The sequence below is a fragment of the Schistocerca serialis genome, chromosome 2 (genome assembly GCF_023864345.2).
Source record: "Schistocerca serialis cubense isolate TAMUIC-IGC-003099 chromosome 2, iqSchSeri2.2, whole genome shotgun sequence".
NCBI lineage: Eukaryota > Metazoa > Arthropoda > Insecta > Orthoptera > Acrididae > Schistocerca > Schistocerca serialis.
The window spans coordinates 713,791,098-713,814,856 of NC_064639.1; the positions used below are offsets into that span (position 1 = coordinate 713,791,098).

A 23,759-nucleotide genomic window follows, 5' to 3' on the forward strand; every position below is an offset into this window, starting at 1 on the left:
ACTGGCTGTAATGTAAACACTGATTTATTTATAAGCATTTACACTTTGTGTCCACTACTTCACTCACAGTTACACATAATCCTTTACACAACTTTTACTTCATTGTGACTTCACTAGCACTTGGTTCACACATGTATTTTTTGCTCATCATTGATTCTTTCCTCTGTAAGATTGTTTCCCACTGACATGGTTATTACTGGTTTGAACCAGTAGGTTGGATGTTGGCAGGGACAGATTTTGGGTAACATTCCACTTGAAGTGATAGTATGAAATACCTATTATGACTAAAATCCTGCAGACAGCTGATGCTGAGGTTCCTGTGGTTATGAGTTGGCACTTATGTTCAGAATGATACTTTTTCAAGTGGTCTAAAAAGTACTCCCTTGATATGTGGCCATTCTGTGCAGATAACATCTGATCTGCAGAGACAAGTGGTGTCCGGTCTAAAGTGTTATTCAAGTACATCAGATTTTTAGTGGCTAGGATCTCTAAGGGCAAGTCAGGTTGGTAAATTAAAATATGGCTGACATTTAGATTGGTGGTTCCAGTGATGGAGGCAAATAATTGAAAAGTTGGTCTAGAAGTATCACATCAAGTGCTGTTGATCAGTAACCTTGACCCTGTAGCTCTATGCACTGTGTGTCTCTGTAATGTCCTCACTTGTAACAACTGAAAACAATAACCACTGGGTTTGCATAACCAATGCAGGTTGATTGGTTGATTCAGGGGAGGGGACCAAACTGCGAGGTCATTGGTCCCATCAGATTAGGGAAGGATGGGGAAGGAAGTTGACTGTGACCTCTCAAAGGAACCATTCTGACATACCAATGCAGGCCACCTCTTTGGAAGGCTTATGTTTTGTCTGTGATTATCTCTTTACGAAATTCTGTTGCAGATTTCTGGGGTTGAACAAGGTGAACTCGTGTGACCAAGGGATGCTGTGTACACATTGTGTAGGGTAGATGGTGATTAGCTTGGCTCAGCAGTGTGGAAATTCCTTGTTACTTTATTATTCCTTCTCATGGCTTAAGTGCAAAGTGATGTGTCAGTCTAAATGTAGGAGTGCCCTGCTTTTCTTACCTGCTTTTACCCTTCTTTTCCTTTTTCTCTAGGCACTGCCCTCTCTTCCTTCTGAAACTGGTGCCAGAAATGGAGGCAGCACCTCTAGGGTCCTTTTATAAGGGGCAGAAATATTTTTATGTTAACTGCCATGGCATGAGTTGGAAGTTGTAGTTTAACACAAATAAGTGACATTACTTCTACACTTGGTAGGGTCTTTGGTAACACATAAAAAATTATTTAGTCTTTGTCTTGGCTTCATAGGGACTGGGGAGGACACGGCCTGATGCGACACTCTGGTAATACTGATTTTTGATTAGGGGTATTTTCCTCCTGTTCCAAGGCTTTTGCATTCATCTTTTTAACCTGGTGCCAAATATTTTTTAATTTGTTCAAGAAATTTTTTCCTGATCACACATTTTTTCCTGCAAAGCTCTTATATTGCTCGAAAGCGCCTGGCATCTTCTGATCAAAAGCAACTTCATAGGGGGAATAAACTGTTCTCTCATGGATTTTTGAGTTATATGCTGCCATTACATAAGGCCCATTCCATTCAGTATGATGACTATTAATGTATTAATGGAAAATTTTTCCTACCACACAATGGACATTCTCAGTTTGCCTGCATTGGTTGTAAGTTTCTTAAAGCACAGTACTCAGCAGAACCTCTTTATTAAATCATAGATAAAATTTGGTCCTTGGCCAGTTATTACTATCTTGTGTGTTCCAAACTTAAATTACCTATCACTTGTGCCACAGTTTCTGTCTGATGGATAGGTACTGTTATCATGGAAATGAAATGTAAAAAATGATCAATTATTGTCTGCACGCAATAGTTTCCATTTGGTGTTTGAGCAAATTATCTGAGTATATCCATGCCAATCATCAGAAATGGTTTAATGTCACTGGTAACCACTTAATTGTAACTTTTTTATTACTGAGTTTTGCTCTTCTAGTGCAGGGGACACAGTTTTTTACCTACTGGTTGATGTCTTGTTTACATGTTGTCCAGCAGTAATTTTGCACAATTCTGCATTCTGTTGTTGCTGTGTCCAGCTAAAATTGAAACATGAGCCTACCTCAGCATCTTGTAATTTTTCTGGTAGCTCTATGCATAACCCACATCTAGTCTTCCTGTAGAGTATTCCATTTTATATACTGCGACTTATCTTAGAAGAAAGATTAAGAAAAGACAAACCTACATTTCTAGCATTTGTAGACTTAGAGAAAGCTTTTGACAACGTTAACTGGAATACTCTCTTTCAAATTCTGAATGTGGCAGGGGTAAAATACAGGGAGCGAAAGGCTATTTACAATTTGTACAGAAACCAGATGGCAGTTATAAGAGTCGAGGGGCATGAAAGGGAAGCAGTGGTTGGGAAAGGAGTGAGACAGGGTTGTAGCCTCTCCCCGATGTTATTCAATCTGTATATTGAGCAAGCAGTAAAGGAAACAAAAGAAAAATTCAGAGTAGGAATTAAAATCCATGGAGAAGAAATAAAAACTTTGAGGTTCGCCGATGACATTGTAATTCTGTCAGAGACAGCAAAGGACTTGGAAGAGCAGTTGAACGGAATGGACAGTGTCTTGAAAGGGGGATATAAGATGAACATCAACAAAAGCAAAACGAGGATAATGGAATGTAGTCAAATGAAATCGGGTGATGCTGAGAGGATTAGATTAGGAAATGAGACACTTAAAGTAGTAAAGGAGTTTTGCTATTTAGGGAGTAAAATAACTGTTGATGGTCAAAGTAGAGAGGATATAAAATGTAGACTGGCAATGGCAAGGAAATCGTTTCTGAAGAAGAGGAATTTGTTAACATCGAGTATAGATTTAAGTGTCAGGAAGTCGTTTCTGAAAGTATTTGTATGGAGTGTAGCCATGTATGGAAGTGAAACATGGACGATAACCAGTTTGGACAGGAAGAGAATAGAAGCTTTCAAAATGTGGTGCTACAGAAGAATGCTGAAGATAAGGTGGGTAGATCACGTAACTAATGAGGAGGTATTGAATAGGATTGGGGAGAAGAGAAGTTTGTGGCACAACTTGACTAGAAGAAGGGATCGGTTGGTAGGACATGTTTTGAGGCATCAAGGGATCACCAATTTAGCATTGGAGGGCAGCGTGGAGGGTAAAAATCGTAGAGGGAGACCAAGAGATCAATACACTAAGCAGATTCAGAAGGATGTAGGTTGCAGTAGGTACTGGGAGATGAAGAAGCTTGCACAGGATAGAGTAGCATGGAGAGCTGCATCAAACCAGTCTCAGGACTGAAGACCACAACAACAACATACTGCGTTATGGCTGCATAGTGAACTGCTCAAAATCTGGGTCAATGCTTTATGGTTCTCTCCATTCATATATGTTCATCCCGGCATGTTCTGTGGTGTGAATTTTGCAACTGAGGCCATCGTGATTCCTGTAAGATTTAACTAGTCGATGTAGTACTTCAGAATAGAATTCACACAGTTCCCACACCCATCAAGTTCAATGCCTCATTGGATCTTTAAGTCCTAGTAACTATTTCAGTGCTGCATTATCAGTTATTACTTTGAAGTGCTGTCAGCGGCAGTTGGTCATAATATGCTAATATATTTCAGCACACCATAAATATTGCACTTAAGTCATGAAATGCAGTCTGGAAATTGCATTAAAATTACAGTATTTCTCTTCAAGTGTGATCCATAAATTGTATTACCATTAAGGTCATTCTCTTCAATAAAATGGACAAAGGCATGTTCTGTAGCTCTCTCTCTTGGTGATAACTAGAAATCAGTGTTGACTACTGAACTGACCATCAGCTGCACTATAATCAGCTCAGAGAAGGGACACAGCTCCATGTTTTCAACTGTGCATGCTCTGATATTACATCATCCCTTCAGGCACTATGAGCTCTATGTTGTTTATGGTGCAAGGTCAGTATTTTTCTCTGAAACTGCATGTAACATACTGTGCAAGTGTAGACTATGAGAGATTCTTGAGGAGCAGCTAATGTAACCATGTCATGGCCAAGTACCCATGAACACCAACTATCAATTCACTGGTTTGGGTTCGGTTCCCACTGCTACAATCTTTTTTTAAAAAAAATTTAAATTACTCCTTGGAATATTAAACTATTTATCTAACACTTTGACTGCTACAGACATTCTCTCTACATTTTGTGTTTTGTTGCCACTGCACTGCTCTCCTAACACTGCTACCCATGTTGAAAAACAGTGGTGTAGCTGCTGTGAAATACTTATCATACAATTTTAAGAAAACTATTTAGTGAAACAATTTGACTTTTGCACATCTTACAGTTTGATATTTTTTATCAATAAAGGACTGAATTTATTTTTGTTATTCATCATAGTTACTGTTTGCACAAAATTAAGAAAAACATTGTACTAAATTTTAGAGAGTTGAGCGGAGGTAAAATGCATTGCATAAACTTTATGTATAGTTAATTTAGGATGTAAATTGCTGTTTATGAAATGTACATAAGACATCACAGTTTTGTTTAAAACTGAGAGCAAAAATCCCATTTCATTCTTAAGTTATTGTTTTTTAAATCCAGCAGACAGTTGTGTGTGATGGGCCAATTTAGTACCTGCACATCAGGAAGCATATGGTCATAACAACTGTCATATTCCATAAATGGTTCAAGACATTGAAATGAGTATTCAAGCAAATGTTAGCATGCAAAAAGGCACATATATTATATAATAAATACCTGAATGTTTTTATTTGCTGAGCATGGAAGTAAGTCACCTACAGCAGTGAGAGGGTCAGTGGGACGGGATGTGTAAACACATCAACAGTACTTAAGTTTGATAAAGATTTACATGTGAAGTATGAGGTATTTTTGAGCAAAGGCACATGAGTGAGTCCCATATCCCAGTGTTCAAGCACAATGTCAGCCAATTCACTGGCTTAGGTTGATTTCTGTTAATACTATTCTTTGTTTTTTCCCTTTGTTTCCCTCATAATGTTAAATGATTAATTATAAAATTTAAATACATTTAAACAATTCAGTTTATATAAATAAAAATAATATTCTCAATTTAGTTATGATAACCACCCTTTTATGTCCAATGGCTATAGGCCACCACATTAAAGCACATTGGTAAAATTTTGCCCAAGCCACCAATGAGTGTTATCCATACAAATAATACTGGAAATAAGTTATTCCACATATTAGTGATAGCATTTTTTTCAGTAGTTCAATAATTTATTTCCTGGTTTACTAAGCTGTCTTGATGCATAAGCTGTTGGGTGGCCTAGTATGTCTACGCCTTGGCTTAAAATACATCCCAACACAAAATTATTAGCATCACACAAGAAGCATGAATTGTTTTGGTAATCCTGAAAAGTGAGAAATGGACTAGGGGGTCAATAAACGTTTCAGTTTTACTTATACAGCTGCACAATATGCAGACCATTGAAATTTTACCTTCATTTTTCAATAAATGAGTGAGAGGTGTTGCAATTTCAGCAAATGTCAGAAAAGTTGCAGATCAGAATGTCCACTATTTTGGACAACAATACACACCAAGTAATGGATTTCTTGTTGCAAAATAAATTTTTCCAGGCTCAGTGTTAATTGTGCTGCATGCTAATGGTCAAAGAATTCACATAAATGCATTATATTCCCCTGGATGTCCTTGGAGAACATAATAATATCACTAAATAGATCATGCATTACTTTGTTTTTAACCCTTGAAATACACCATGTAAAATTCCTGGGAAAGTTCTACTGCATTTTTCAGTCCAAAAACCATGTAACAATATTTATAATGAGCAGATGGAGATGAGAATGCTGTTTTCAGATGATCTTCAGATGCTACCACTTTGTATGTCTGTTGTTATAAAATAATGACATTGGCCAGATTTATCTAAGGTCTCTGTTATAATCTGTAATTGTTTTCAATTCATTTTAATTCAACAATGGAATGGTACAAGACAATGTTATTTGTGGCTTGTGCACTTTATACATTCCTGCTCAAGGGTTAAATAATGTTAGACACAATAAAACCTAAATCTTTTGATGCCTTCCGATGATTTCTTTGGCATAATGATGATGGGTGGAGACTAAGAGCTATTATCCACTTCTATGATACCATATTGAAGTTGTTGATCCATAAACTGTTTAATGAACAATTTGCAAATGCTCTGAAACTCTATGGAATTTATTATAGACAGGTTACTCATTCCCAGTAGTAATATCATGTTGTGTTAATGGCATGGCAGCCAATCATCCAGTTGTTGTTGTTGTTGTGGTCTTCAGTCATGAGACTGGTTTGATGCAGCTCTCCATGCTACTCTATCCTGTGCAAGCTTCTTCATCTCCCAGTACGTACTGCAGCCTACATCCCTCTGAATCTGCTTAGTGTATTCATCTCTTGGTCTCCCTCTACGATTTTTACCCTCCACGCTGCCCTCCAATACTAAATTGGTGATCCCTTGATGCCTCAGAACATGTCCTACCAACCGATCACTTCTTCTAGTCAATTTGTGCCACAAACTCCTCTTCTCCCCAATCCTATTCATTACCTCCTCATTAGTTATGTGATCTACCCATCTAATCTTCAGCATTCTTCTGTAGCACCACATTTTGAAAGCTTCTATTCTCTTCTTGTCAAAACTAGTTATCGTCCATGTTTCACTTCCATACGTGGCTACACTCCATACATATACTTTCAGAAACGACTTCCTGACACTTAAATCAATACTCGATGTTAACAAATTTCTCTTCTTCAGAAATGCTTACCTTGCTATTGCCAGTCTACATTTTATATCCTCTCTACTTCGACCATCATCAGTTATTTTGCTCCCCAAATAGCCAAACTCCTTTACTACTTTAAGTGTCTCATTTCCTAGTCTAACTCCCTCAGCATCACCCGACTTAATTCGACTACATTCCATTATCCTCGTTTAGCTTTTGTTGACATTCATCTTATATCCTCCTTTCAAGATACTGTCCATTCCGTTCAACTGCTCTTCCAAGTCCTTTGCTGTCTCTGACAGAATTACAATGTCATCAGCGAACCTCAAAGTTTTTATTTCTTCTCCATGGATTTTAATTCCTACTCTGAATTTTTCTTTTATTTCCTTTACTGCTTGCTCAATATACAGATTGAATAACATCGGGGAGAGGCTACAACCTTGTCTCACTCCCTTCCCAACCACTGCTTCCCTTTCATGTCCCTCAACTCTTATAACTGCCATCTGATTTCTGTACAAATTGTAAATAGCCTTTCGCTCCCTGTATTTTAGCACTGCACCTTCAGAATTTGAAAGAGAGTATTCCAGTCAACATTGTCAAAAGCTTTCTCTAAGTCTACAAATGCTAGAAACATAGGTTTGTCTTTTCTTAATCTAGCTTCTAAAATAAGTTGTAGGGTCAGTATTGCCTCACGTGTTCCCATAATTCTACGGAATCCAAACTGATCTTCCCCGAGGCCAGCTTCTACCAGTTTTTCCATTCATCTGTAAAGAATTCGCCTTAGTATTTTGCAGCCATGACTTATTAAACTGTTGGTTCGGTAGTTTTCACATCTGTCAACGCCTGCTTTCTTTGGGATTGGAATTATTATATTCTTCTTGAAGTCTGAGGGTATTGCGCCTGTCTCATACATTTTGCTCACCAGATGGTAGAGTTTTGTCAGGACTGGCTCTCCCGAGGCTGTCAGTAGTTCTGATGGAATGTTGTCTACTCCCAGAGCCTTGTTTCAACTTAGGTGCTTCAGTGCTCTATCAAACTCTTCACGCAATATCATATCATCTTCATCTACATCCCCTTCCATTTCTATAACTTTGCCTTCAAGTACATCACCCTTGTATAGACCCTCTATATACTCCTTCCACCTTTCTGATTTCCCTTCTTTGCTTAGAACTGGGTTCCCATCTGAGCTCTTGATATTCATACAAGTCGTTCTCTTTTCTCCAAAGGTCTCTTTAATTTTCCTGTAGGCAGTATCTATCTTACCCCGAGTGAGATAAGCATCTAAATCCTTACATTTGTCCTCCAGCCATCCCTGCTTAGCCATTTTGCACTTCCTGTCGATCTCATTTTTGAGACGTTTGTAATCCTTTTTGCCTGCTTCATTTACTGCATTTTTATATTTTCTCCTTTCGTTAATTAAATTCAATATTTCTTCTGTCTCCCAAGGATTTCTACTAGCCCTTGTCTTTTTACCTTCTTGATCCTCTGCTGCCTTCACTACTTCATCCCTCAAAGCTACCCATTCTTCTTCTACTGTATTTCTTTCCCCCATTCTTGTCAATTGTTCCCTTATGCTCTCCCTGAAACTCTCTACAACCTCTGGTGTAGTCAGTTTACCCAGATCCCATCTCCTTAAATTCCCACCTTTTTGCAGTTTCTTCAGTTTTAATCTACAGTTCATAACCAATAGATTGTGGTCAGAGTCCACATCTGCCCCTGGAAATGTCTTACAATTTAAAACCTGGTTCCTAAATCTCTGTCTTACCATTATATAATCTATCTGAAACCTGTCAGTATCTCCAGGCTTCTTCCATGTACACAACCTTCTTTTATGATTCTTGAACCAAGTGTTAGCTATGATTAAGTTGTGCTCTGTGCAAAATTCCATGAGGCGGCTTCCTCTTTCATTTCTTAGCCCCAATCCATATTCACCTACTAAGTTTCCTTCTCTCCCTTTTCCTACTACCGAATTCCAGTCACCCATGACTATTAAATTTTCATCTCCCTTCACTATCTGAATAATTTCTTTTATTTCATCATACATTTCTTCAATTTCTTCATCATCTGCGGAGCTAGTTGGCATATAGTCTTGTAATACTGTGATAGGCATGGGCTGCATGTCTATCTTGGCCACAACAATGTGTTCGCTGTGCTGTTTGTAGTAGCTTACCCGCATTCCTATTGTTTTATTCATTATTAAACCTACTCCTGCATTACCCCTATTTGATTTTGTAAAAGTCTTGTTCCTCCTGCCACCGAACTTCACTATTCCCACTATGTCTAACTTTAACCTATCCATTTCCCTTTTTAAATTTTCTAACCTACCTGCCCGATTAAGGGATCTGACATTCCACGCTCCGATCCGTAGAACGCCAGTTTTCTTTCTGCTGATAACGACGTCCTCCTGAGTAGTCCCCGCCTGGAGATCCGAATGGGGGACTATTTTACCTCTGGAATATTTTACCCAAGAGGACTCCATCATCATTTATCCATACAGTAAAGCTGCATGCTCGGGAAAAATTCTGGCCGTAGTTTCCCCTCGCTTTCAGCCGTTTGCAGTACCAAGCACAGAACAACCCCCCCCCCTCCGCCCCCCATGAACCATAGACCTTGCCGTTGGTGGGGAGGCTTCCATGCATCAGATGGTTACTGAAGAGGCCCAGCAGCCTTTTCAGTAGTTGCAGGGGCAACAGTCTGGATGATTGACTGATCTGGCCTTGTAAAACTAACCAAATCATCCAGTAGAATCAACTAACTCAGCATATTCCTCTAAAAAGCTCTATATGTCCTCCTTTCCCTCTAGGTATGATACTTTCCTCCTCAATATGGTTAAACTGACAGACTTTTATGGCCCTGCACATTTAGTGTGAAATTCCTGTCTAATTCATCTTCATCCACTACTTCTAAGCTGGCTATTAGAGTGCCTCATGGTAGCTTCACCTCTTCAGAACTAAAGTTATCACTGTCGACGGATGCAACTCTCCTTCTATCAATTTCCTTTATTCAGGACAAACTACTCATGTAAAACGTTGTGCTTTGTCTAATTCTTCATTTTCACACAAAGGTTCAGCTATACACAAAGAGTTAACCTGAAAATCAGCTCCTACATCAACCCAGATTAATTTTCAATTCCATTTCACTATGATATCCTGCAAGTTGACTTTAAGATACTTCTGTGGAGTTTAGGTGGCTGCCTCTGGCCTAGAGGTGATCCTTGCAACAGTAATGGTTTTGTAACACAACTCTGAAATCTAAACTGAGTAGGACTTGCTAGCCACTGTCAACCACATGGATGGCTATCCAAGGAGTAGAAAGCATTTGGAAGTCAATGAGACAAAATAAAACTCTAAGCACCTGCACACATGATTTTCTTATGAATAGAATCCCTCCAAACAAAGGTGAGGTAAGTGATGTAATAAAAATGGACTTAGGAAATTTGGACATTAATTTAAAATCCAGAATAAAAATAAATTGTAGTACCAAGTATCTCTCCATATACTGCCAGAATATCCAGTCAATCACAAACAAGGTTTTAGACATTGAAATTTTGATAAACACTCATCTTCATTTTGTCAGTGTTCTATGTTTCTCAGAACACTGGTTAGAGGCAGATCAGACTACATAACTTTCAATATCAAGCCACACACTTGCAAACTACTTCCATAGAGGAAATCACAAAAATGGAGATACTGCTGTTTTAATTAGAAGTTGGTTGAAATTCAAAACTATTGACAGTTTTTCAGTACCTCAATGCAGAAAGAGAATTTGAAGCAACAGTTGTAGAAATCAATGTTGCAAATACAGTTGTTATGTGTATCTATCACTCTCCAAATGGGAACTTCAAGGCATTTATCAATAAACTTGCAACATTACTAAATAAGATATATGTAAGCAAGAAATCAATAGTGGGCAAATTTCAACATTGACTTTGTTGCAACAATCAGGATAAAAGAACTGTTGCTCAACTTAATAGATACTTTTGATTTAAATCAAATAATTACAACCAACAAGAATTACAAAAACTTCTGCCACCACTATGCACCAAATATTTGTTAACATCTCCTTTCACGACTTGTGAAAGTACAAATGTAAGTGATCATGAAGCCCAAGTGATAACACTTGCAGGCTGATTACTCCCCATCAAAACCATAAAGAACTGTAGCTGCAACAAGATTCAACATACAGAGCGTAGAAACATTCAGTCACTAATTATCAAGAGAAAGATGGGAAGAAGCTTCTTGGTGCACAACACCGACAAAAAGTTTGAAAAGTTCTCTGACATTTTCAATTATTATTTTGCAGCAGCATTTCTGTTCAAAACATGGGTGGTAAAGAATAAAAATCTGAAAGCAAAGCCGTGGATAACAAGAGGGATAAAAGTCTCAAGCAAAACAAAAAGAAAACTGCTTAGTTACTGAAAAAACCACAACAATCCTGTCTCCTTAACAGCTATATTACAGAATATACTCAGGTGCATAGAAAAGTCATACACAAGGCAAAAAAATAGCCAATGATAAGTTTATATCAGAGTCAGAAAACAAAAGCAAAGCAATCTGGAAAGTAATAAACCGGGAGGGAAATAGTCAAAAGGAAAATATCACCCTGAACTGTGACAACAACAGACTTACTGACCCCCAGAATATTGCAAATCTCTTCACACATTACTATGAAGACAATACGAAAAGATATGATGGTTAATAGTAAGAGAGACAGCCCAATCAACCAACAGAACACAGTAAATCGAAGCAAAGCTTTTGAGATTTTGGACCACAGAATCCTGCTGGAAAAACACCAAAAGCAAGACATTAGAGGCACCACATTAAAATGGTTCTCCTCATACTTGACAAATCAGAAACAGAAAGGAGTAAGGACACATGAACTACATGATAGCACTAGAACACATTTTTCTTATGCAGGAATAATCAAAAGTGGAGTCCCTCAAGGATACATTCATGGGCCTCCCCTTTTCCTTCTATACATAAATGACCTAGATATAAGCACAGAATCACAAATAAATACCTTGTTTGCAGATGACACTAGCATTCCTCTTACAGGAAAAACACAAATACAGCTACAAGAAAACATAAATAAAACTACAGAACAGCTAAATGACCAGTTTGGAGGAAATAAACTAATCATAAACACATCCAAAACAACTGTTCTTAATTTCTATTTAAAAGGAGAAACCTGCAACACCTCAGAGACGATAAATGCCAATGGTATTATAACATCACTGGTAAAAAAAATTTAGGCATATAGCTTCAACATGATTTTAAATGCCCGGTACGTGTAAAAAAAAACAAATATGACATTGAAAACAGTATTCTACAGTATGAAATTATATTCTGGGGTAGTGCGTCTCATCTTCTTGACCCAGAAAAAGAACTATAAGAGCAATATACCATGCACATTGACTGACTTCTGCAGGCCCTTCTTTCAGAAGTCTTCAATCCTCCCTAACCCATGTCTTTCGATTCTGGAAACTTGTAAATTATGTGAGGAAGAATCGTATTGAGATAGATAAAAACTTTAATGTACATGAACATAATACCGGGCAAAAAGATAAACTCCATGTCCAGTCAGTAAGGACAACAGCCTTTAAAGCCTCCACTACAAATAGCACAATACAAATGTACAATGGTCTGCCACATAAAACAAAAGTCATTTCCTCATTTTCACTAAGGGCATTCTTATTAGACCACTCTGTCTATTCAATGGCAGGATTCTTAAACCATGTGAGTAGAATAGGCTAAAAAGCAAGAATATGCTAAATCAGCTACTGATGCTAAAGCAAGATCAAATAGAATGAATTTATTGTACGATTAAAATAAATTTTGTTGTTATATGTAATTTGTGTGTGTGTGGTGTGTGTGTGTGTGTGTGTGTGTGTGTGTGAGAGAGAGAGAGAGAGAGAGAGAGAGAGAGAGAGAGAGAGAGAGAGAGTGTGCACACTTATGTGAAAATAATATCCCATGATCTGTAGAGATTTGCTGGATGAATAAATAAATAAATAAACAAAATAAATAAACCATTAGGAGAAACTCTACATTAACCTGGAAGTTAGAATGTGACCCCTGCCTACTCCACATATTCTCCAATTTACTTCTAAATATACATCTAAATCATACTGCACAAGCCACCTAATGGTGTGTGGTGGAGGGTACTTTCGGTACCACTATCTGATCCCTACAACCCTGTTCCACTCATGAATAGTGTGTGAGGAAGATGATTGTTGGTAAGCCCATGTATTGGCTCTAATTTCTTTAATTTTCTCCTTCTGGTCAATGCATGAGATGTATGTATGGGGGAAGTAATATGTTGTCCGACTCCTTCTAAAAAGTGCTGTCCCATAATTTCAATAGCAAATCTCTCTGTGAAGCACAACACCTCTCTTATAACCTTTACCAGTGGAGTTTGCTTAGCATCTCCATAATGTTATCTTGCCAGTTAAATGATACTGTGGCAAAACAAGTCGCTCTTCACTGGATCTTCTTTATATCTTCTATCACTCCTACATGATAAGGAGCCCAGATAGATGAACTATACTCAAGAATCAGGTGAACAAGCACCTTATAAGCTGCTTCTTTTGTGGATGAGTTACATTTCCTTAAGATTCTTCTGATGAATCTGAGTCTGGTATCTGCTTTTCCACACTATCTGTTTTATGTGGTCATTCCAGTTAAGGTCACTCTGGATAGTTACACCTGGATATTTTATGGCAGATGCTGTCTCCAGCTATTTGTCATCAATAGTGTAGCTGTACAGTAGCAGATTTCTTTTCCTATGTAAGTGCAATATGTTACATTTATTTATGTTCAGGGCCAGCTGTAGAGCCTGCACCATTCATCAATTCTCTGCAGGTTGTTCTGCAAATTCTTACTATCTTCTTGCATTGCTACCTTGATATAGACAACTGCATCATGTGCAAATAGTCTTAAAGAGCATCCGATGCTTTCTACTAGATAATTTATATATATAGTAAACAGCAACAGTCCTATCACACTCTCCTGAACTCTAGATATTACCTTTACATCTGTCAATTTTTCTCCATTAAGAGTGATGTGTTGAGTTCTATCTGCAAGAAAGTCTTGAATCCTATTGCAAGTCTGCTTTGATATTCCATAAGTTTGTATTTCTTTTCACTAAATGGCAATGTGGGATGGTGTCAGATGCCTTATGCCTTACTGAAATGAAGGATACTTGGCATCAACCTGAGTGCCATCGTCAACTGCACTATGGATCTCATGGAGGAGCAGAATAAGCTGAATTTTGCAGGATCTCTGTTTGCAAAATCCATATTGATTTTTATAGAGGAGATGTACGTTTTCCATAAACATCATAATTCTGAGCATAAAATATGTTCCATAATTCTGCAACAGATTGACATCAATGAAATAGGTCTATAATTGTGTGAATCTGTCTTATGGCCTTTCTTAAAAATGGGAACAACATACACTTTTTTCTCATTGTTAGGTACCTTTCATTGCTCAAGTGATCTATGATAAATTACTGCTAGAAGGGGAGCAAGTTCTTTCACATAATCTTTATAGAATCTTATAGGTATCTCATCTGGTCCTGATGTCTTTCTACTACTAAGCGATTGTAGCTTCGTTTCAATTCCATTCCATGATTGGTTATCCCTATATCTGCCATTTTCTCATTTGTATGATGATTGAAAGGAGGGACAGTGTTATGATCTTCCATGGTGAATCAACTTCAGAAGGCCGAATTCAGTATTTCAGCCTTTTCTCTGTTATGTTTCGTTTCAGTGCCAGTGTGGTCACTGAGAGAATGAACAGATGATTTTGATCCACTTACTGATTCTTTACATACAACCAAAATCTCTTAGGGTTTTCACTCAACATTTTAATTTCAAAATCATTGAATGTTTCTCTCATTGCTCTCCTTACACTCATCTTCAATTCATTCAGCTTTTGTTTGTCAGCTAGGTTTTCACTTCTCTTGAATCTGAGAAATCTGAGATGAAGTGCTCTTTGTTTACGTAGTGCTTTTCTAACATGGCTCTTAAACCATGGTCACTCTTTCCCGTCCCTTAAAACCTTACTTGGAACATACTTGTCTAGGGCACATTCAATGATAGCTTTGAATTTTTTCCATTTGTTCTCCACATCTTCATCCTCATCACCAAATATTTAATGCTGACTGCTGAGATATTCTGAAATTTGTATCCTGTCACTCTTGCTGAGCAAATATATCTTCCTACCTTTCTTATCATTCCTTGTAGGACCCATCGTCATAGATGCTGTCACAGCCTTACAATCACTGATACCTTCCTCTATGTTAACTGATTTGATAATTTCAGGTCTGTTTGTTGCTAGGAGGTCTAAGACGTTACCCTCATGAGTTGGTTTTCTAACTACCTGCTCAAGGTAATTTTCGAACAAGACATCCAGAACGATGCACATGAATCCCCGTCACTGGCACCAGTTTTGATGGCATAACACTCTCAATCTATACCTGGCAAGTTGAAATCATCCCCTATTAAAATGGCATGATCAGGAGAATTACTAATGATATTCTTCAGATTCTGTCTGGAGCGCTCTACGACTACAGATCCTGACCAAGGTGGTCTATAAAAGCATCCAATCACCATTATTGACCATTCTTTGATACTCAGTTTCACTCAGATTAATTCACATTTGGAATGCATGATAACCTCGCTAGATTTTATCAGATTTTTTACTATAATAAGCACACCACCACCATTGGTGCTTAACCTTCTAACATTTCAATCTGAGCTTAGGATTTCATCATCATTGATGTCTGATTTCAACTAGCTTTATGTTACCAATACTATCTGTGCATTACAACATTCAGTAAGCAATAGTAATTCTGGGACCTTTCCTTGGACGCTCCTGCAGGTTATTAACATCATATTAATCTTTTATAACTCTGATCTGTGAGGACCAAGATTCTCTGAGGTCACTGTGGCTGATTTAACAGGCAAATTGTCTTTGATCCCTAGGCAAGGGAAGGGTTCTCTAACCTAAAAAACTCCATCTGCATGCCACATGTACTCCGCTACCCTAGTATTCACTTCCTACATGTAATGCACACCTGACCTATTAAGGGAAACCCTACAGTTCTACACACGATAGCAGAGGTTGAAAAATTTGCATCCGATACCATTGCAGAGTTGTCTGAGCCCTGGTTTAGACCTTCCACTCTGCTCCAAACCACAGGGCTGTGATTAACCCTGATAAAATGCTACAAATAGACAGCTTAGCTTGCACACTACTTGTGTTGCTTGTTGCCTAGAACCCAAGCATCAGGCATCACTAGTGCTGACATGTGCCACTACATCCAGCTGTTTGCACCCAGTGCACTCGATAGCTGCCGGCACGGCCTCCTCCACATCATGGATGAGACCTCCTGGCAAACATACCGAATGCACATTGGAATTCTTTCGTGCCCTGCCTGCTATCTCCCTGAGGGGCTCCATCACCTGCCTAACACTGGAGCTTACAATGACAAGCATACTCACCCTCTGTACTTGTCTAGACTGGGCAGGAAAATCTACCACTAACACAACAGGTGAGGCATCTCATGCTGACTCAGAGTTATCATCAACACTGGGTAGCACCTCGTACCTGTTGCTGAAATGCAGGGAGCCAGCCATATAGCCTGCTCCCTCTTTTGTCCTCCCCCCAACTGACACGTGAAGCAACCACTGTCTGCCATCCACGCTGGAGTGAGGATGGACCGGTCAGATGTTGCATATCAGAAGTCATAGCAACATCTGGGTCACCAGGGGATTCCAATGATACCAAAGGTACTGCAGGTCTCATCACTGGCACCCCGATGCCACTCTCAACTTTGAGCATTAGCTAGAAGCTTGTTGATGGTAGCCAACACAGCTTCCAGCTGTTCACAGACAGCAGCCAATTGTCCCTGTGACCGCTCACAACAAGCACAGTCCCTAGCCATATCTTACTATGTATAAAATAGATGTAAAGTCTCAAATGGCGCTACTGGGTTTGAATTGTATACAAAGTTTATCAAAGGAGAACAAAGTAACACTAAAAATTGCTGTACAGATTTCTCACTGTACTCTCAGACTGCAACAGAAATAAATTTCTCTACTGAGGTTAATGTATTTACAGATATTTATTATTAGAAACCTTGTTTACCTAAAAGTTCTGCATTCAAACTAGAGTGCATGGATCTAATCAGTATGCTGTCTACTAGCTCAAAATTAAAACTTAGTCGGGTGATGGAGTTTCTGGCGATGGGAAAACTTACACTAGGAAGCCACCCTATACAAGGATATTCACAAGACATACACAAAAACAAATAGTACAATTAATTTTCTAACAACTAGTCTACACAGTGAAATACACATGTATAGTTCACTTCTTTGTAGAAGCATCTGAAAAAAGGAAAGACTAAATTAATTTACTGTATATTAGACAGCTGATGTTACTGCTGGTGGCACTGCGGCATGTCCTCTCAGCTCGATGGCTGCTGCCACAATGTGGCTGATTCAATTGTACTGTGTCAAGTATACCCTTACTCGCCACAAATACCTGAGAATCAGCCTCTAATAAGAAGTTGCACAATTTTCCTTTCATGTGACTAGTCAGAAAAAAGTCTGTGCTAACTCTTACTGGGAGTATTGCAGAGTGGACATACCACACACTACTCCATTAAATCACAAGTTACAAGGTCAACCCTATGAACACGTTTCCTGTTTCTGTGACTCTTGTGCATACAATTCCATTTGGAATGTCCAAAACACTTACATGCATGACACTGTTGCTCCCTTCAATTACGTTTCATATGGCCTGCATGACCACATCTAAAACATTTGATATCTCTATTAAATCTTATAATTAATTTCCTCAAAAAATTTGAGTCTGTTAACTATTACTTTCTTTTCCCATGGTTTGGTGGCCACAACAATTTTGGCTAGTGCTACCACTGTTTCTATTGCTTCATTCGGAGTCTTTGGAAATTCTGTATAAACACTACACTACATTTCTGGCTGTAAACCCAATAAAAATGCATCAAGTACTTTCTGCTCAGATACCTGCAATATGGCCTTCTTCACATTATCTTCATCACTGACCTCATATGTACTGACATTAATTTTGTGAATGCTGTCTACAAGACATTTTACCAATTCTCCATGTTTCCAGAGAATCCCAATATGCCACTCGTGGTGGTACCACAAAGTATTTTTCCTCATATAGAGGATGTTTCACAATTCATGTTACACACTTCTGGAGGTTGTAAAGGGAACTTACTAGATCAAGTTTTATGTAGGAACCCATGTCCAGAAACATCATCGAATAACACTACATAAAATAAAAGTCATAAGCATTGGCACCTGTAAATGTATGTATATGCAGGATGATTCTGTGATAATGTTACAACCTGTCCAGGGTGATGGAGAAGGATAAATGTATAAATCTGAGGTAAGGGTCCCTGTACCAAAAATGAATGAGTTGAAAGTTATATGTGAAAAAAGTTCTGATACTCCAATAGTGGAATGCATATATTGCTACTGTTGTTGCTAAGATTGTTGGGCAGGCAACTTTCAGAGGTAATAGTATGGACTAAAACAAGAAAAAAATGTCAGGTAAATATGGTGTCTAAAATGCATACCTGAGGAGCTATGAGCACTTGTTCATTTTCACCACTGTGAAAAACATCTCCTCCACTGAAAAAGTGCTAATAGCTCTTAAGGTATGCATTTTCGAGCCCATGTTTACTGGATGACTTTTTTTTGTTTTGGTCCATACTATCACCTCTGAAAGTCGCCTACGCTATAATCTTAGCAATGACAGTATACGTACATGTAATTCACTGTCAGAGGTACAGTATCAGAAGAGTTTTTGCTTGTAACTTTCAACTCATTCATTTTTGGTACAGGGACCCTTACCTCAAATTGATATTTTTATCCTTCTCCATCACTCCAGAAATTTTGTAGAATCATCTTGCATATACATACATTTACAGGTGCCAGCATGTATAGCTATGAGACTCTATAGTGTCATTGGATGATGTTTCCACATAAGGGTTTCTATGTAAAAGTAGATCTACTATGTCCCTCTACAACCTCTTGAAATGTGTAACATGAATTGCGTAACACCGTGTGTATCTCTTCTAAACTTCCCCTGAAGATATCAAATGACTGTGCTTCTCTTAATTCCTCATGATGCATCACACATGCGCTAGTGCCTCCTGTTAACTTTAATTTAGCTACACTCAGTAATTGCTTATTATTACAATTTTCTAATGTTGCAGCCACATCCAAATTGTCAAAAAACACACAGGGATCTTCCCACAATTTCCTGGAAAATGGAAGTGGCTATCAGCATCCAGAAGTTTTTCAAACCAGTGTGGCCTCCTGAGGGCTGGTCCCAGGGTGTTGACACAATGAATAGTGTCAAAAGTGACTTGTTGCTGCTGAGGGGTGCTGACAAGGCAGGCTGACAACTGGCAGTGGTCAATGCTCCTTTCCTGGTTGTCCATCCCCGGCTCCAAGCATGTCTACAGTTCATTCCACTATATAGCTCTCTGTGTTGCTGAATCATGTGCAAACTTCTTCATCTCTGAAAAATTACTGCAACCAACATTCATTTAAACCTGCTTGCTGTAACCCTCCCTCTACAATTTATACTCCCCACACTTCCCTCTATCAACAAATGGACCGAGCAAGGTGGTGCAGTGGTTAGCACACTGGATTCACATTCAGGAGGACGATGGTTCAATCCCACGTCCGGCCATCCTGATTTAGGTTTTCTGTGATTTCCCTAAACTGCTCCAAGCAAATGCCATGATGGTTCCTTTGAAAGGGCACAGCTGACTTCCTTCCCCATCCTTCCCTAATCTGATGAGACCAATGACCTCGCAGTTTGGTCTCTTCCCCCAAACAACCCAAGAAACGAATGATTCCTTCACATCTCAGGATGTGTTTTGTCAACTGATTCCTTCCATTAGTCCACTGCCACCATAATTTTTTTTCTCCCTGATGTGATTCAGTATCTATGTACTATGTACCCATGTAATTTTCAGCGTTCTCCTAATGCACCACATTTGAAAACCACCTAGTTTCTGCTTATCATCCACGTTTCACTTCTGTACAAGGCTATGCTCCAGATTAATATCTTGAGAAAATACTTCCTAATTTTTAAATTAATGTTATATGTTAACAAAATTTCTCTTTTCAGAAGTTCTTTTCTTGATTTTGCCAGCCTGCAAGTTATATCTTTTCTACTTTGACTTTTATCAGTTATTTTGTTGCCCAAGTAGCCAAACTCATCCACAGATTTTAGCGTCTCATTTACAAATCTAATTCCTTCAGAATTACCTGATTTCAGTTGACTACATCCTATTGCTCTTTTTTACTTTAAACATTTAACAAGATGAAAGGCTCTCTCAGAGTGTAGGCTTAAAAATCAAGCAAAAATACCTCGTGAAAATGGTTAACAAGGCATATTTCATTAAAAAAAACAGAGCTAATGTTGTTATGATTAAGTACTCTACCTGTAGATAAAGTCATTTTCTTTTGAATATGACTGAACTGATGTTCTTCCTTCAATCGTGGAAGTCATAAATGCATTTAAATTTGATGAAGATTCTGTTTCCAGTTTGTGGAAATTTGGAAGGGCCATCCTTAAAATAAAATGTAAAAAATATTAATTACAATTTTTAGTCTCATTCATTTGTTGAAAATTACTCATGTTGCAAAACAGGATTCACACTTAGTAGACACTAGACTAAGATCCACCTAAAGAGAATATTACATCAGTTTGCTTCTGCATTTATTTTACATAATTCATCTCTAAAATACTCTTGTAAAGCAAAAAAAAATTCTTCATAATTGTATACTCACAGATAGATCCTATAACCAAAAAATCCAAAGACACAAGCTACGAAAAAGGGTAGCAGAATCCATGTAAATACGTATGCCAATAATGTAAGAATACCCAGAAGCAACACAATGTTTCCAGTAATACTGATGAGAGACTCTGGCACCCATGTGTCAACTGCAATAAAATAAAACAGTATTATTTTACAATTTCAAATATAAGCTACTGGACATGTATGGTGTCTGATACTTTTTGCTGCCTCAGAGTCCTTACAAAGACCTATGACTGAGTAACTTTGGCATTAGTAAAAAGTTTAATTTAAAATGGGATGTTATGTTATGTTATGTTATGTTAACCGGGGAACGAGAAACGATGGAGAGGCTCCATCCCCGTCACAGTTGCAGTGGTCTGCAACCCCATGACGACTACCGCAGTCCCTCTGCCGCCCCACACTGAACCCAGGGTTATTGTGTGGTTTGGCCCACAGTGGACCCCCCCAGGGAATGTCTCACACCAGACGGGTGTAACCCCTATGTTTGCGTGGTAGAGTAATGGTGGTGTATGCGTACATGGAGAACTTGTTTGTGCAGCAATCGAAGACATAGTGTAGCTGGGGCGGAATAAGGGGAACCAGCCTGCATTCGCCGAGGCAGATGGAAAACCACCTAAAAACCATACACAGACTGGCCAGCTCACCGAACCTCGACACTAATCCCCGGGCGGATTCGTGCTGGGGACTGGTGCAACTACCTGCCCAGAAAGCCGTGCGCTAGACCTCACAGCCAACTGGGTGGGTTAAAATGGGATAGTGAGAAAACTAGAATTTGTACTGGAATGGGCAGTAGATTTTCTAATATAACCAACATATGTAGTGTACAAATATTAAGTATGATGCACTTGCTTTAGAAGTTAAATTAATAATGAACATATGATGCTGAAAGTATTAGTAGACCTGATCTGTGTTTATCTAATTGATACCATTACCATTATGAGTGCTAAATAGAATATGTTGCTGTAAACATAAGAAATATAAGCTTTCAGATAACATATCAGAGTTATAATTCAGCCTATACTGAATAACACTGATTAATGCTATCGAAACACTCATGACATTGATGTAAATAATCTGGCCACTGCCTAAACAATATTAATATATGTAAGTTACTGAATACAGAAATGCTCTGTTTATTGGTATGCAAATTCTATTTATGTACAATCTGCCAATACACTTCTGTAAGTTATAATGTAATTTTGATGTTACATACCAGTACATTTTTATAACTTATATGTGCATATTAGTCACTCAGTAATGACCACAGGGTTCCAATGTCATCTAGTCAAGCTAGACTATTAAATACAGCCTAATTAAGGAACAATGAAATCACTTCATAAACAGGAAATAAGTGTGTTGTAAGATGTCTGAAAATTAGTAAAAACTATATTATTGGCGTTCATTCACTTTAGATAATTTCAATCCATAACAGTAACCATGAATAATGAAAAGTTTGCCAGTTTGCAGTAATCATTGATCTGCAGACAAACTAACAATTAGGTTTAGAAATCTAATAGAGATAATATAACTTTAATCAAAATCCGATGTGGTTATAGAAGTTCTAGAAGTAATTTAAAAAGTGTAAACAACCCAACATTATTCTGAATGAGTCTACACAATATACCATTACTTAACTCTAAAATGTTCATGAAGCATTTGCAACATAGGACTGAAAATGCAAAACATAGATAGAACTTACACAGGTAATTTAGAGGCCAAGAAACTCTAGGAAAGTAGTGGGAGGAGTAGGATGAAGTATTTTCTGTAGACAATCAATATAATTAACTAAGTTAACCATCAGCTTCCACCTTGCTAAGGTTTTTAGTTCACAGTGCACATCAAGTTTTCTCCTTGTATTGAGGCTATGAAACATATCCTTTTATTCTTAAGAATAAAACGTGCCAATGAGTATATACATAATTTATGCTGTAAATATTTACCCAAGAGTATCCATTGTGTTCCATAACACAAAAATAATTTCAAACTTTGTGTCATATTTTAACACACTTACTGTTGTGCAAGTGCAATGAAAACCAGTTCAGAATGGATGTTGTAGTTTCCTTTTGTATACATGTTATGTATGTGTCACAGATCTTTTTCATCCAGGAAAGACTTGTTTCAGTTGATACAGCTCCCGTCACCTACAAAACACAAATATATTCATTGTGGATTGATTATCAAACATACAGCAAATCATTTCTTCTCTTAGCCATTTTAACCAAAATTCAGTGAAACCTGGTGAGGACTGGGGTGAGAAGGCACTCTTAATGTGGTATATTAAACAATTTTTTAAAAGTAAAAAATTTAATGCCCAGACCACAATTTTTCTATCACAATTAAAGTTCAATAAATAGTTTAGGTTGCTATCTGCAACCATCTTCAGATCTGTAACACATGTAAGAAACATAGCCTAAGAAAATTAAGTACAATTAAGTAGCAATATTATGAGAAGGAAACTTGCTATTCACCATATAGTGGAGATGCTGAGTCGCAGATAGGTGGGTGTATGTGTGTCTATTGTTGACAAAGGCCATTGGCCGAAAGCTTTAGGTGTGAAAATTTTTCTGTTGTGCCTATCTGTGACTCAGAATCTCCGCTATATGGTAACTAGCAACTTTTCTTCTCATAATATTGGTACAATTAAGTAAAACACACAAAAAAATAATGAGGAGCCAATTCTAGATGTAAAAGTGAACATTTGACAAAGCTCATTTAACAGTGTAAAATAAACTTCGTTAATGCCTATGAGGTAATCAGAGTATGAAAGGGTGTGAATAAGCATTGAAAAGCATCATTAGCTGTAGCCATGCAACAACATGTATTCATAAGTACCAAAATAATAACAGTACATAGTTAAAAATGTCAATGTAATCAAGCCACGTTGCAGACCAGAAAGCTAACTGGATTTTAAGATATAAAGATAATAATGGTATAAAGTTAAAATTACAAGGCAGGTATCTGTATTATGTCTTGAAGTAGCAACATGCCATTTATAGGAAGCAGATCCTACGCATTAGGCATTAATTCATGTATAAATCCACGAAGCTTGTGCCTAAGTTCAATTAATTTTGAAACCATAGAAGTAAGAGGGAAATGAAGTTAA

At 37.9% G+C, this 23,759-nt stretch overlaps 1 protein-coding gene across 1 annotated transcript in view; it reads right to left on the reverse strand.

The window, feature by feature from the left end:
* Positions 1-23,759, reverse strand: part of LOC126455676 (ATP-binding cassette sub-family C member 12-like) — a 518,625-nt gene that overhangs the window by 122,225 nt on the left and 372,641 nt on the right. Inside the window, exons 21-23 of the mRNA XM_050091443.1 lie at positions 22,668-22,797; positions 20,628-20,781; positions 20,279-20,407 (exon numbers count right to left, since the gene is read on the reverse strand). Coding sequence (XP_049947400.1) covers positions 20,279-20,407; positions 20,628-20,781; positions 22,668-22,797 — 413 coding nt within the window. The remainder of the gene's footprint in view (positions 1-20,278; positions 20,408-20,627; positions 20,782-22,667; positions 22,798-23,759) is intronic.